Source organism: Bos taurus, chromosome 19 (genome assembly GCF_002263795.3).
Source record: "Bos taurus isolate L1 Dominette 01449 registration number 42190680 breed Hereford chromosome 19, ARS-UCD2.0, whole genome shotgun sequence".
NCBI classification, from domain to species: domain Eukaryota; kingdom Metazoa; phylum Chordata; class Mammalia; order Artiodactyla; family Bovidae; genus Bos; species Bos taurus.
This window is the reverse complement of record NC_037346.1, coordinates 17,436,170-17,452,310: the sequence shown is the minus strand read 5'-3', so window position 1 is coordinate 17,452,310 and position 16,141 is coordinate 17,436,170. Positions and strand designations below refer to the sequence as shown.

Here is a 16,141-nt window from a genome sequence, read left to right as displayed (position 1 = left end):
CCTTTCTGGGTCCCAAACAGAGAGTTGATCAAATTAGAGAAACCCCACCTGTCAACCCTGAAAATGAGTTACAACTCATTTTCATACAACATACCCCAAAAGGAAAGCTAAGGGTGCTGTGTTTCAAGCGCCCAAGGAAATCAGCAGACCCCTAGGATGCTAGAAGTTGGCTTTATCATGAATCCACTCACATGCTTCCAGGGGATCCCTTCCCGCTGGTACTCCTCCTGTTCTTGCTTCAGGACCAGCTGAATAAACAGCTGCTGGAGCTTCTCGTTGCAGTAATTGATGCAGAATTGCTCAAAGCTGCAAGAAAAGGAATCAATCAGGCTCAAACAAATTTTAAAAAAACAACAACAAAACAATAGGGTTTTTAGTATCTTCTCTGGTTTACCTGTTGTTGTCGAAGATTTCAAAGCCATAGATATCCAAGACACCAATAACAGTGTTCTTGCCATGGATGGTGGTGTCTGAGTTCTTGACCGCAATAATATCATTGATGCGGGAGACAATCCAACAGAAAAGGCGCTCGTATATGGCCTGTGATGAAAATGACCTCGTAAATTCTTGCACGTTGGAAATGAGTCCTCTGTTTGGATTTTTTAAAAATTATATTCATTTATTTATTTTGACTGTTCTGGCTCTTTGTTGCTGTGTGGGCTTGTCTCTATTTGCAAGGAACGGGGGCTCGTCTTTGCTGAGATGTGTGGGCTTCTCATTGCAGAGCCCCCTCGCCCCACCCCACCTCATTGTGGCAAAGGGCTCTAGGGCGCATGCGTTTCAGTAGCTGAGGCACGTGAGCTCAACAGTTGCAGCTCCCAGGCCCTAGAGAACAGGCTCTATCGTTGTGGCACACTAGCCCAGTTGCTCCACGGCATTTGGGATCCTCCTGGACCAGGGTTCAAACCCACGTCTCCTGTAATGGCAGGTGGAGTATTATCCACTGCGCCACTAGGGAAGCCCTGGATTTGTGATATGTTTTAAATTCTTATTGACCTCCTCCTTAGCATTTAGCATAGCTGTTAATCCTCTAAGCTAAAAAATGAGAAATACAGATTGTTTTCTAAAATATTATGTGACGTTTGCATGATATTTGGATGGTGGTTATTATTGGTCACTATGTGAGCTTATTTCAACAAAATTCCTTAGGTGTGTCTCTGTGACCTGGTAACACCAATAATTTGCTTACTATCTTGTATAAGTCACTTTGTTGCTTTATTTTAACCTCATCAACTATAAAAAGCAGAGAACTAACGAGTTCTATATTCTATGGATTCTAAATACACAAACATTGACTTATAATGCTAAATAAAGATCTAAGCCAAAAGGACAGCATTTCAAATTCCTTGAGGTTCAAATATACATTCAATGCCCAAGAACACACACAGCAACACGAAAGGACAAAGGCACCACACACTCGCACACATTCATATCCTGATACAAATGTGTCCTGCAATGTCTTTCCTTAACATCTCCCTCCAGATACCCGCTCTCTTCACCTGTACACGTCCAGACACATGACCTCCACTATTCACCTCCTCTTCCAACCACTCCAGTCTTCATTTTCTCTCATTTTCTTTCATTTTCTCACTGAAATGGCTCATCAAGGACCCCAAGCACCTCTCTATGGACACTTTCTCGTTCCTCCACGTGGGCATCTTACCCAGTTTCCCACTCTTGCCTTGAAACTTTCTGCCCTCTGATTCAGGACATCACAGTGTCTTAATTTGCCTCTTATTTCACCGGCTGTTCCTTCTTGGTGACCTTTAGTAGGTCTTCTCTTACTGTTCCTCAGTCACTAAGCTGTGACCAACTCTGCAACCCCACGGACTGCAGTACGCCAGGCTCCTCTGTGCTCTGCTATCTCCCGAGTTTGCTCAAATTCATGTCTATTGAGTCAGTGATGCTATCTAACCATCTCCTCCTCTACCTGACCTCTAAAAGCTGGAGTTCCTCCTGGTCCTCTTCTCTCCCTATCTCCTCTTTTCTGTGTCATTTCATATGACAATAAAGAACAGTGATATGATGTTTCCCCCCAAAAGCACTGTCTGAACGCAAGCTCTCCTCTGAGCTCCAGGTCCCATGCCTGACTGCCTGCCTGACAGCACTCCTGGATGTCTCACGGCCATCTCAAACTTCTGTCTTGTCTGGACTGCTGATCTTCCCACCTCCCCCAAACTTCCTTCTTGTTGTTCAGTCGCTAAGCCATGTGCAACTCTTCTGCAACTCCATGGACTGTAGCCCGCCAGGCTCCTCTGCCCATGGGGTTTCCCAGGCAAGAACACTACAGTGGGTTGCCATTTCCTTCTCCAGGGGATCTTCCCCACCCAGGGACTGAACCTGGGTTTCCTGCTTAGCAGGCAGATTTTTTACCACTGAGCCACCCTACTTCTAACCACGAATAACTAGAAACAGAAACTTAGGGATTCATTAGAAATTTTGGTACCAGAGCCCTTACAACGCCAACAGGCTGCCGGTTAAACTCCCACCTTGGCGAAGGCATCCCTTCCGTAGCTGGCTTCCTGCTCTGTGTGCTGCTTGTCAATGACGTCACGGCCCGTAGCCACCGTCCGGTAGAGGAGGGCTTTCTCCACCATGTCCGTCTTGGTGGACAGCAATTCCGCGATGATAGATACAAGCTTGCCGTCCTCAATCAGAGTAGTATCACCATCCACTACAAACTTTAAATTCCCCTGTATCAGAAGAGAAAAACCAAGACACATCATTTCCACTGAGATTCTGAAAAACGATGTCAGGGAAAGATTTGCCAGTGTGAGAGAATTCCCAGGGACCTTGTCTGTAGCACCTATCTTCCTAAATACATTAATATCTCAACACATAAAAATTGAGTGCTTCATCCATTTCGTCCTTCTCCAGACACTCCTCTATCTTTCAATTTTCAGTGTATGGTTTTGATGGATGGAAATTTTATATTTTTATGTTGTCAAATCTATGAGTCATTTGCTTCAGGGTTTCTCTTTCTTTGGTGTCATGCTTAGATCATTCCAATTCTGAAGATTTTATGAATATTTAATAGATTTTTCTATTCCTTTTATAGTTTTTTCCCTCCTATTTAAGCCTTGAGTCCAGCTAGAAGGTATATCAGTATAAAGTAAGAATCCAACTTTATTTTTTCAGATGATTACTTGCTCCAACACCATCAACTGAATAGTCTAAGCTTTTCCTCCTGATTTGAAATATAACCTTTATTACACATTAATTTCCACCAATTTTTTGAGTCTATTTATATGTTACTCTTTCCAGACAATAAATATTAGCCAGTTACCAAGTGTCCAGCACATGAACTAGTCTGTTGATTAATCTGGTGCTGAACTTATGCACCAAGTTTTAAAGCACTGCGGCTTTTACTATCATTTTAAACGGCTGGAATTAGTTGTGTCTCTTTCCCCCAGCTCCCCCTACCCTACTATTCTCCTTTAACACATTATATTCACTTTTAGTATATGCTTATTGTTCTAGTAAGTTCTAGAATCATTATGTCAACTGAAAAAAGAAATTCTTCTTTGGATACTGAAGCATTATTGTCACACCGTATTTATAAACTAGTTGAAACAACGAAATAATTTAGAATGTTAAAGTCTTCCCACTCATAAACATTTATTTAAGAGATTGTTTACATGCGGCTTTATAATAGTTTTCATATAGGTCCCGAGCATTTCTTTCTTTTTTTTCTTGGGGGGGAGCCCTCCACTGAGTCTTTGTTGCTGCGTGTGGGCTTTCTCCAGTTGCAGGGAGCGGGGGCTACTCTTCGTTGCGGGGTGCGTGCTTCTCACTGCGGTGGCTTCTCTTATTGGGGAGCATGGGCTCTCGAACGCAGCCTCAGCACCTGTGGTGCACGAGCTTAGGTGCCCCGCACATCTGGGATTTTCCTGGACTAGGGCTGGAACCCATGTCCCCTACATTGGCAGGCGGGTTCTGGACCACCAGGGAAGTCCCAGGTCCTGTGCATTTCTGATTCCCTTAGGGTTACTCTCTCCACAGGAAAGTGAAAAGTCATTTTTATTCCAGATTTGCATTCATGTTGTCACTCATTCACCAGGAGGCCACAGGTTCATTATGCTTTCAAGATCTCTAATAAATACAGACAGTAATGAAAAGACTCCTGCTGACAGTTCTTTACTTCTAAGTTTAGTGTGATGTGTGGAACATAACTTGTGCTGAAGTGGCCAGGGTGGCCCATGGTACTGGCTGCAATGAACTGGCTGTGCTTTTTTGGGGGTGGGGTGGGGGGTACTTTTAAGCCAGTCATTCATTTCCAATCTATAAAATGAGACAATAAAAATCTAGCTCTGTGATTCTGGTTCAAATGCCATTAGAAGTTGACTCTGTTCAAAAGATTTGAGCTTACTTCATGGGTGGTCACATCACTGCTGAATTCTTTTACCTTTGAAAATAACCAGTCCAAAGCCTAACATATCAAGAAGACAGTGAACGAAAGCCACAGTCTCAAAACCTACAGTGGCTTGGAAAATCCCTCATACTATTATAAAATGGTGGAGGAAACTACAGATACAATAATTTCTTCAACATGTCAGAGAAATTTTCTCTACATAAATTACTTTTTTACAAAACCCCAAACCTTCTGAAAGAACATCCGAGCTCCACAGGGAGGCAATAACTTCAGAAAGGCGTCCCCACTCACCAAGTGAAGAATAGCAGCCAAGATTTTATACGCTGTTTGAATCTCCTCGGGTTTGAAGCCAATTACTTTCATGGCATCGGCTACTACTTTGAATTCTGCAGCATCATTGATAGACGACTGGGAATGAAAACAGGAAACCGAGGTCACAGACATTTCATTTGAACATTAACATACAAAACCAGGAGACTAAATTTAAGTGTAGCCAAGGTCCTGATGCCTTTGGAGTAAGTCATTGAAGGGATGGGGAGTATCCAGAGAAAATACAATGATTTCAGGGGTAGCGATATAAGGCAACACCCACAAGGCCCACTTCTGTGTGAGAGCCGCCGTCTCTCATAATAAGCACCAGGCACTTCTCTGGAAGCTTCAGTGAAGGAGCAAGTCCTGAGTTGGCTCAGAGAAGCTCTGGGATGAGTGGAGGAAGTGGCATGAGATGTGAGACCACAAGTGGAAACTCTGACTGAAGGAGCCTCCGAGACACATGCCTAGCTATTGTCGTCTGTGGCTTTTGGTTCCACAATTAGTCTTGTCCAGGCTGGGAACAACGCTCCCACGCTGGTTTGGTCAGGCTTCCTACTTCAAAGGTGAGGAAGAACACTCCCCACCCCATCCCCAAAAGCCAAGTGGCCTGCCTCGATCATTTGGCTAGCTGGGAAACGGTCCGGGAATATGACCTCACTTTTTCAAGCATTCTGTAAGCATTCAGGATGTCAGAGATTCTCGCTGTACAAGAGGGTTCCTGTAGAAGGAATGTTTATATCTCTCCCCCGAGTTTCCTGGGAGCTCCCCAGGCGGTGCTAGTGGTAAAGAACCCGCCTGCTAATGCAGGAGACATAAGACACATGGGTTCAGTCCCTGGGTTGGGAAGATCCCCTGGAGGAGGGCATGCCAACCCACTCCAGTATTCTTGCCTAGAGAATCCCATGGATGGAGGAGCTTGGTGGGCTACAGTCCATGGGGTCACAAAGAGTTGGACATGACTGAAAGGACTTAGCACACACACAGGCCGCTACTTGAGCACCTTGAGTACCTCACACTCAAGTTCATATGTTGAAATCTTAGCCTTCAAGGTGATGGTGTTAGGGATGGAGCCTCTGGGAGGTGATCAGGTCTTGGAGATGAAGCCCTCATGTTCGGCTGGGTACCCTTAGAAAAGAGACCCCAGAGGTCTGTCAATGAGAAATTGGTGCTTGCCAAGGGAGGGCCTCTGCCATCTGCCTCTGTGCGGACTGAACTCTGCACAGCTGCAGCTGTTGACCTCTGCCATGCCCTGAAGGGAGTTCAGGGTGGACAACAGGGATGGGGCACCTTATGCTCCAGGGAAATTGGTGGAACAGGTCTTTACATAGTTATTTTCAGGAGCTGATTTCATGATCCCAATCGTTGCATCTCCTCACATCAAAGAGAAGCACTAAAACCCTTCATGGTGACATCAGCTCCTCGTGACCAGCAGAAAACCTTTTGTAAGATACTGACCTTCCCCTACTACCTCCTCGGAGCAGCTTCTCAGAGCTATCTCCTGGGAGGCGGTCCTCATTTTGCCCAGATAGAACTTAACTCACAATTCTCATGTTGTGCATCTTTTTAAGCTGACAGATCCCTGGTCCTTCTGCCCTGTGAGGCCATGGCAAGAAGGCACCACCCTTGAACCACAAAGTGGACACAGACTCTGCTGGGGCCTTGATCTTGGGCTCCCCAGCCTCCGGAGTTATGAGAAATCAACATTTCTCATATGCTTATGGTATTTTTGTTGTAGCAACCCAACTAGACTAAGACAAGGGTTCAAAGACTAATTGCTTGCCTTGGTCTGTAGCCCATTGGAAATAAAAGGGTGTCAATAAAATTCACAGTAAAGCAATGGTAACTGCCCATCCTAGGAGTTTTTCCAAAGCAGTGGCTGCGGGGAGTCCAATCTTTCCTCGGTGAGTTTCTGCCTTGGCTGGGACAGAGACCTGGCCTGATGCTCACCTGCTGAGGAAGATCAGAGGAAGGGGTCCCCTCTGCCTGATGAGCACGTGTTCCTTTAATTCCAGGACTCAACCAGGCAAACTCTTCCCCGTTCCAGCTCTCTAAGATGCTTAACTTTGTTGAGGCTCAATTTCCTCATGGGGACAAAGGGCATAATGGTACCTTTCTTACATGGCTATTGGAGAAGGAAATGAGAATTTACATACAGCAACTCCCTTTATATATGGGTCTTGCCTTCAGTCTTTCCCAAGACCCTGATGCTGGGAAAGATCGAAGACAAAAGCAGAAGAAGATGGCAGAAAATGAGATAGGTAGGTAGCATTACTGACTCAGTGGACATGAATTTGAAAAACTCCAGGACATAGTGAAGTACAGGGAAGCCTGGCGTGCTGCAGTCCACCGGGTTGCAAAGAGTCGGACACAACTTAGCAACTGAACAACAGTTCCTAGCACAGTGAAAGCCCCCAACTATCAGATTATTATTATCAAAAGCCGCAACAGTGTTGAAACTGCAGAGAAACCAGACAGGAAGTCTACATGTCCTACTGAGGGGAACTGTCGGCTGCCTACCCAAGGGGCATTTTCCAGCTCTACTTCTTTCCTACTGATGAAACTCTGATTTGTTCACCCCTCGCCAAGGGCATGTGTTCTTCAGGACTGGTTTCCCCTCACCTTAGGAGGTAAATCTTCATTGGTCTAAACTAATCACAGGGATCTTTTTCCCCTAACCAAGTGATTGGTCAGTCATGGGCATGAGAAGCCATTCTGGCCCATAAGACATGAGGCTTCCCTAGCTTATCAAGGGTTGTGGCCAGGAGCATTTTCTCTGCCCGTGACTGCTGGAATTGCCACTGCCATTTTGGGACCATGAGGAAAATCAGCTTAAGCAGACCAGCCAAATCCAGTGAGGATGGCAAAACTGTAAGTTGGAGAAACAAACAAGCATCTGGGTCTCTTACTGACATTGTTAAGGCACTCAATTAACCAACTCTGGAACTGCCCCATCCTAGGGCTTCTTGTTATGATATAATCAAGTTCCTTATTGTTTTTGGAGACTTTTAATTGGGTCTTACCTGTAACCCACAGTATCTTAATTGTACATGAGTCCTACATTTTAGGATGGCTAAGTTATGAAACATAGAGAGTAATACTTCATAGTTATTAAAACTGTTCTATTAATTTATATTTGTTTACATAGAAAGATATTAATGATTATATTATAATTTAATAAAAGGTTTACTTAATTAGGATTTATTGTATGATTCCATATATAAATATATACATATATATACTGCTGTTACCAATAATTATCTCTGAAAGGTGAGCTTTAGTATATTTTAATTTCCTTTTGGTTCATCTTTATTTTAGGTTTTGACTATGATCATATATTACTTCTTGGTTTTTATTGGGCAGAAAAAAAAGGAAGGGAAGGAATAGGAATGAAAATTGTTGATGAAAAGGGAACCTAAGGTAAATTTAGTGTTGAAGAAAAGACTTAATGTTCATTTAATATTTGCTTTTTGTGGGTGCTTTACATGACCCAGTCAAGAGTCACTAGGTCAACGAGACAATTTGATTTAAAAAGAATATTTTCAGTCACTGTTCTTTTAAGTGTTGATTTTACAATCCTTTATACATTTTGAAGTACCTCTGACCTATTCTCAAAAAAGTTGGGGTGTTGCCCTCTTTTGTTTGCTTGCTTCCAATTAATTTTCAGCCAAACATCCTGTTCTTGGATGACAATAAAAGTATAAAACTTGTGCAACTTAAATGTCAAACAATGGAAAACTGATTGCAAAACCCTAAATATCATTTATTTATATGTGTGATAATAAAAATATCGCTAAAACCACTAATACAGGTATAATTAGCTTAAGATGAATTGCAAAGAATTTGAAAAAAAGACATGCTTCCCACATCTTGGATTCTTTCCTTTTATAAAGTGTTTTATTTTCTCCCCAAACTACAAATGCAATGCATCTTTAATTATAGAAGAAATATTAAATATGGAAAAAGCAGAAGAACCCAAGTATGTATAACTTTATATACCCAGAGTAAACAAGTAAACCCTGGTCTATTTCCCTTCGGATCTTATTTCATGTATTTATACACCTTCCCCAATGAAACTATAATTACTCTTTTATAACCTACCATTGGCAAATCACTATATTATTAGGATTAGCTACAAATTGGCTAGCAGAAGTTAGATGTATAGCAGAACACGAATTAGAAACCAAAGGGCAAAAGGATCGGTGTTACGTGTGTGCGAGGGCTTTACATGCAAGGGAAGGGGGAAAATGTGAAAGCTGAATAGAAATGCTCCAAGGATCACAAAACTATTTCATCAAAATCATGATTTGAAAAACGAATGAATGGCGATCTTTGATATTTTTCAACCACAGTGCTTTTCAGCTTTCTTTTGTTATAACAACTTGCCTTTGGCCAAATCATATCCTACTTCTTTTGCAGTGGATTTCCTACTTGAAACAATGCTTTTAGAGGGTCAAAATAAAAGGAATGGGATTAAAAATTAAAAACAAAAAACCCCACAAGATCACAAGAGAAAAACTTCTTTCCTGTCAGATGGTGATAAAATATAGTAATGGGTTATTAAGCAAAGTTGTTGCATCAATAATACATTGAATCTCTGTCCTAGAGAATTTTAAAAATAGAATAAAAGAGTCATTCATTTGCCTTAAGGTGGCAGGCTGAAACCGATAATTAATTAATGTCCCTTCTGATTCTTTGATTCTATATCTGAATCATCTCAAAAAGGAAACGCTTACCTTTAGCTGGGCTCCAACATGGATGTAGCTGTAGGATGACAAGGATTTCTGGAGGTGCAGAGAACGTAGCATCTGGTCCGAACCTCCTTGCAGCAGCTGAAAAACATCGAAATAAAAATAAGCTATCAATATACCCACTGAACCCAATATACCATGTATTCTAACTTACTGGCACTCAGTCCCTCAGTCACGTCCGACTCTTTGAGACCCCATGGACTGCAGCCCACCAGGCTCCTCTGTCCATGGAATTTTTTAGGCAAGAAGACTAGATTGGGTTGCCATTTTCTTACTCCAAACTTAATGGTAAACTAGCTGTTTTTCATCTTCTGGGTTAATTCACTCAGGTCCTCTGGCTTTGAAGATTTATTTTTTATCTCAAGGGGAAATGGCTTCAACATCATCAGAGATGGAGAATGTTATACACAGTCAGAAGGAAAATTACTTAAAAGTTTTTAGCCCTTTCCCAACATAGCTGGCATGAAAGGTTCTTGCTTGGACTGTAGCTGTTTGTGAACCGGGAGCCAATGCTCTATGGCAGTCATGTGCTTATCAACCTTGTTATCTAGACAGTGTGCAGTTGTGTTTCGAATTCAGAAAAAGTCAATACTGCCTTCAATCTAAAAGGCATCAGCAGCTAGTCATATGTTGAATCATACTGGAAACAAACAGCTTTTCCTCCTCAAACTCCAATCCCAGGACAGGACAATTGGGTAGCCAGGACTATAGTATTGGACAAAGACAAATTTTAACTTTCACTCAAGTGCAGAAAAAGTTACAGGTTCTTTTAAAAAAAAAAAAAATTTAAGTTATTAATTTAGTTGCATCGGTCCTTAGTGGTGGCATGGGGGATCTAGTTCCCTGACCGGGGATTGAACCTGGGTCCCCTGCATTGGTGTCTTAGCCACTGGACCACCAGGCAAATCCCAGTCACGGGTTCTTGAAATAAAAGAACTCCTCTATTTGGCAGAAAACTAGTTTATTGAAAACATGGTGAATTATCAACAAAAACACAGACACAATACACGTCATCCTTCTTGATAGAACATGAATTTCAGAAGGCACTATGTTGAAATTCTCTATGTGAAACTGCACACTTTGGTTTACTGAAAAAAATGTAACTATCAGGTTTTTTAAATTGATTTTTTTTTTTTAAACAAAAATAACCTGAATTTGTATTCCCATCTCTGGAGTGCTGCAAAATGGGAACAATAGCTCCAACTGAAAAATAAAACTAATTTACCATATTCAGAATGTATCGTTTCAAAAGCGTTTAGGGTCATTAAACTGTTACTACACTGCAGAGAGACAGAGGGAAGCTCAACCGAGGCAGTCGTCCGGTTGGTTAACTACCTGCTAACTTCTGAGAACAGTCATGCTCCTCAAGTCCCTGAAGAGCCCCGTGGGGGAGGGTGTATGCACGCGTGCCCATGTGTGTGACGTGTCGCGGGCCGACGGAGGCGAGGGAGGCACAAGGCAGGGGAGGGTCCCCAAAGTAAAAATCCATTTCATTTCGTGCACGCCTTAACAAATGGACGATTATCTGCACGAGGGCTTACTAACCTGATAGAAAGAATGAAAGCTCCTTTCTCCTGGCTGTTGCACAATAACTCGAGACTAAGGGGGGAAAAAAGAAACGCATTAAAACCTGCGAATGTACTGCTAAAACAAAATGAGAGCCACTCTCCCAGAGAACCCTGTACCAGCACTGCCCTGAAAGGTCCTAAGGACCCCAAGGATGGGACCAACCCATGGAGCTTTCTGTGCAATCTTTCGATAATTCTTTCTTAAACTTTCCGAAAATGAAGCTATTTTGATGTTTTTTAAAACCTGGAGCCTAAAGATGGAATTTTCAGGGGGAGGGAATTGGCAGTGGGGAGAATAGGAAGGAATGTTTAGGGAGGAATACTCTCAGCATTCCCTTCCTGAGGATCTGCTGGTATTTCCAAAAGCACCACCTTACATCCTGGACTGAAGTCAGGCGAACAAGATCCGTCCACAGATTCCTCTGCTCGAGAGGGTTTCAAAAAGATTGCTCTTAAGAGAGGACTCAAAATGTAAGGGGATTCTTTTGCCTGAATATGTACATAAAGTGAAGGCATGAAACATTTTGGGAAAAAAAACAAACAGACTGATAATAACTGGCATTTCCTGTCCTTTTCCAACTGACTCTGATAAAACACTATTTCCTGAACAGTCTGCCTTCAGCTTCACAAACAAAAATGAAGGTTAAGACTGCATTCTGCTGCCATAAAGGTTGCTATGGTATGACTGGGATGGAAAGCCCTTAACTGAGAAGGTAGGTCAGTTCATCTCTGAGTACAGTTCAAGGCAGCGACTTAACTTGGTCAAGCTCAACCTTAACTGCTGTAACCAGGCAAATGTACTCCAGATTAGTTAGGACACAGCCTCTCTAGCAGTCCCAAGAGGAAAGTTTTGACTGGACTCTTCTACAAATTGGATCTTTCACTCATATGGCAGATAAAAACATACTCAAAGTTTTCACAGACCAAATGTAGTATGCCTCACAATTAGGCTATAAAACCACAAAGTACTATATTACTATATAAATATACATATATATATGTTACTATAAGGCAGTGAACAAATAGAAACTGGAAGAAAGGAGATTTCAAATTAATTAAAATACAAACATGGGAGGATGTGTAAAAAGAGTAGAAGCGATTAATCCTAGATGGGTTTTTGCTAACCCTCACCCCAAAGTTTGCACATGTTCAATCACCTCCCTTCACACACACACCTAAATCATTATCTACAAATGCTATAACTTTTCCCAACTTGACATTGTAATGCTAATAAGAGAACAATGAAGGAGAACATTAATGTCACAGAACAGTAACTGAGGGGCAGGAAGGGATGGAGAAGAGGATTAAAAGCTACTTTGGAGCAGTAAAAGAAATTCTACAATCACACATACAGAGAACAAACAGTGGTTGTCAGACAGGATGGTGTTCGGGGAGGGATGGGTGAAATAGGTGGAGGGTATTGAGAAGTACAAACTACCAGTTACAAATGCGGAGGTGACATACACACAGGGAATATAGTCACTGACACTGTAATAAGTTTGCATGGTGATGGACGGTAATTGGTCTTAGTGAGGCGATTATTTTATAATATATAAAATCACTGAATCACTGCATTGTATACCTGAAACTAATATTGTACATGAACTATAACTCAATTTGAAAACGCAATTCTAGTGCTCCCCCTCAAAAATTCAGCATTTGCAAACATGACCCTCAGAAACCAAGCACATTTTACCTTCTCCAATAAGTAGTTATTGATGTGTCCACCAATCGGGTCTCCCTTGAAATCAAAGTTGATATCCATGTATTTTCCAAACCTGCTTGAGTTGTCATTGCGGTTGGTTTTGGCATTTCCAAAAGCTTCCAGGACACAGTTAGACTTAAGCAACATATTCTTCACTCTTTAACACAGATAAAGGAAAGTCACTGAGAGAAATTTCAAAGACTGGACGTTTTAAGAAACCAGATTTCATGAAAAGACATGCAAATATGTCTACAGAGAAGCTGACTGTAGCATTGTTTGGACCTTTAAACAACAGAAATGTCCATGAAGAAGGATGGATGAAGATAAATTTTTGTTTCCTAGTACAATATATACTTACCTAGAAAGAGGTCCAGAATATATTAATGAATGAGAAATTAAGTTGCAAAATAATATGTATTACAAAATAGTATGATCTTTGTGGTGTGTGTATGTGTGCACGCACATGTTTTACTGCTGCTGCTGCTGCTGCTGCTGCTAAGTCACCCCAGTCATGTCCGACTCTGTGCGACCCTATAGATGGCAGCCCACCAGGCTCTGCCATCCCTGGGATTCTCCAGGCAAGAACACTGGAGTGGGTTGCCATTTCCTTCTCCAGTGCATGAAAGTGAAAAGTGAAAGTGAAGTCGCTCAGTCGTGTCCAACCTTCAGCGGCCCCATGGACTGCAGCCTACCAGGCTCCTCCATCCATGGGATTTTCCAGGCAGGAGTACTGGAGTGGGGTGCCATTGCCTTCTCCGACATGTTTTACTAAATGCTTACAAATCTGGAAGGGACAACATACTTCACTATGGTTACCTAGGTTAATGGGGTAGGTAGGTGGAATTTCAGGGAACTTTCATGTTCTGCACAATGATGTAATTTTTAGTTTTTCTATTAAATGAGCATATTTTATTTACATAAATAAAAATATTAAAAAGAGATGTTCTGAAAAGAATGGGTGATACGGACAATGATTCCATTTTTTAAAGTATTTGCTTACAAAGCCTAGTGAAATTTATTGCACTGGTTAATATATCATCAATGTGGTCTTGATTAGTTTAGAAACTGCTCATCATTTTGTTTAGAGCTGTATGGAATCTTTCTTTGGTATCAGGTAGTTAAGTCTTTTACTTCCAGGTACAATTTTTAAATAAAGATAATTACAAAAGACGTTAAGTCAGTCTTTATTGATGAACACTAGTTCTCTATCCCAATGGATACATTTTAACTTCATTCTAGGTCTCGTCTTGGTTTCTATTTCACTGACATACTTGCTCTTATATGGGCATATTACTGAAATAACCTCCCATCACTACTTAAAAGTGACCCTACAACCTTAACTCCTCACGAATGAAAGTAGGCGTTTAAGTGGGGCAGGGGAAACTGCTTTGCTATGGTAAATAAAGTCAAGTGTTTATAAACTACGGTCAGATATGCTCTTAAAAGGCCAGTAAATGTAAACATGCCTTACTTTACTGCACCAACTGGGCTTAGACATTAACTCTTAAAACAAACTAAAATTTAGTTCTCAGCCAGTTACTCTCCTGAGATTCTAAGGAAATTCTAAAAACTTACTTATATCCTTGTCCTTGTCATATTAGGTTGCAAAGTCAGAATCACAATTGGGGCTGTATCGCTACTAAGAAAGATACCTCTTTTGATGTGGCAATCGAGCCCAGTTAACAATGAGAGAAGAAAGCCCATGTAGGGTAGTCTAGTCCAAATTCTCTTCTTTTGTACCAATACAACTTCCTTTTTCTCTACCCATAAAACTGAAGGCTGAGACGTATAGACAGAGTGCAACTGTCCTGTAAATAAATACTGAGTTTCAAACTAGCAACTTTGGATTTTTTTTTTTTTTTATGTGGACCATTTAAAAAATCTTTACTGTATTTGTTACAATACTGCTTCTGTTTTATATCTTGGTTTTGTGGCCAGGAGGCATGTAAGATCTTAGCTCCCCGACCAGGATCAAACCCACATTCCCTGCATTGGAAGGTGAAGTCTTAACCACTAGACTTCCAGGGGAGTCCCAAAGTAACAACTTTAGAAAGTTGCTCTTTTTCTCTTCAGAAAGTCCACACCACATAAGAAAGTCATGTTGCTTTAGAGCCAACTTTCTAAAAACAAAACAAAAAAAACCCCATCCCTTTACTCCTTAATATTTACTAAGTAAAGAGCATGTACCAGACACTCTACTGAATGCTGGGTCAGTGCACACCAGCTTCACCACTCATCTTGCGGTGAGCGGAGAACGATGTGGTATGAATCCTATTCGGAACTGCTAATACCAAGATTCTGGTTGTCACAGAGTTGGGCAGCATGCATCTGCCTCCCAGAGCCCCCTTTCAGTCTAGGGAAAGTAGAGCACAGTGTAGAAAAGATGCTTGTAGAAAGAGCAAGAAACCTGTGCGTACTTGAACAATACAAACTCCCAGGAGACTATTACATGTAACACTGAAGGCGGCAGATGCAGACTGGAATTACCTTAGCAGTATCTTTCGATCAAAAAGAAATATGGAAATAGAAGGATATAAATGAAAGTACAGAGAGGACTTCCCTGGTGGTTCAGTCGTTAAGAACCTGCCTGCCAGTGCAGGGGGACACAGGTTCGATCCCTGGTCCGGGAGGATTCCACATGCCGTGGGGCAACCAGGTCCATATGCCACAACTACCAAGCCTGTGCCTCACAACGAGAGCAGCCACCGCAACGAGAAGCCTGCGCGCCACACCTGGAGAGGAGCCCCCTCTCGCCACAACCAGAGAAAACCTGTGCGCAGCAACAAAGTCCTAGTGCATCCCCGAATGAATACATAAAATGTAAAAGTAAAGATAACCCAAGTTATTAAAAAATAAAAGCACAGAGATCTGCAGGAAGAGAATCAAAGTAGTTTAACCATCAGTAAATGCCCAATGCATATCAGAGTGTAGGCCTAACCTAGTCCAGTCTGTATAGAAAATGAGGCTCCAGCGAGAATTTTCCCGCATGCTTAGACGGCCCTTACCTTTCGATCTCTGCTCTCTGACTGGGGTTGGTGATGGCTGCAATGTACTGCATGATGTACTTACTGGCTTCTGTTTTACCGGCTCCGCTTTCCCCTAGGGGGAGAATTTAAAAATTAAAAAAAAAAAAAATTGGAGTATCGTTGCTTTACAAGGTTCTGTTAATTTCTACTGTACAGCAAAGTGAATCAGCTACATGGACACATATATCCTCTCTTTTTTAGATTTCCTTCCCTTTTAGGTCACCACAGAGCACTGAGCAGAGTTGCCCTGGGCTGTACAGAAGATTCTCATTAGTTATCTATTTTATTCATAGTAGTATATATATGTCAATCCTGATCTTCCATCCATCACACCCCCTTTTTCCCCTTGGTATCCATACATTCGTAAAGTTTTTTGAAAAATATTTATTTTTATTTATTTGACTGTGCTG

At 41.7% G+C, this 16,141-nt stretch overlaps 1 protein-coding gene across 1 annotated transcript in view; it reads right to left on the bottom strand.

The window, feature by feature from the left end:
- The window catches only part of MYO1D (myosin ID), a 360,182-nt gene that overhangs the window by 238,695 nt on the left and 105,346 nt on the right, over nucleotides 1-16,141 (bottom strand). The window contains 8 exon segments of the mRNA NM_001075838.2: nucleotides 192-306; nucleotides 395-540; nucleotides 2,490-2,693; nucleotides 4,664-4,780; nucleotides 9,418-9,513; nucleotides 10,978-11,031; nucleotides 12,697-12,862; nucleotides 15,711-15,804. Of these exon segments, the coding sequence (NP_001069306.1) occupies nucleotides 192-306; nucleotides 395-540; nucleotides 2,490-2,693; nucleotides 4,664-4,780; nucleotides 9,418-9,513; nucleotides 10,978-11,031; nucleotides 12,697-12,862; nucleotides 15,711-15,804 (992 nt within the window).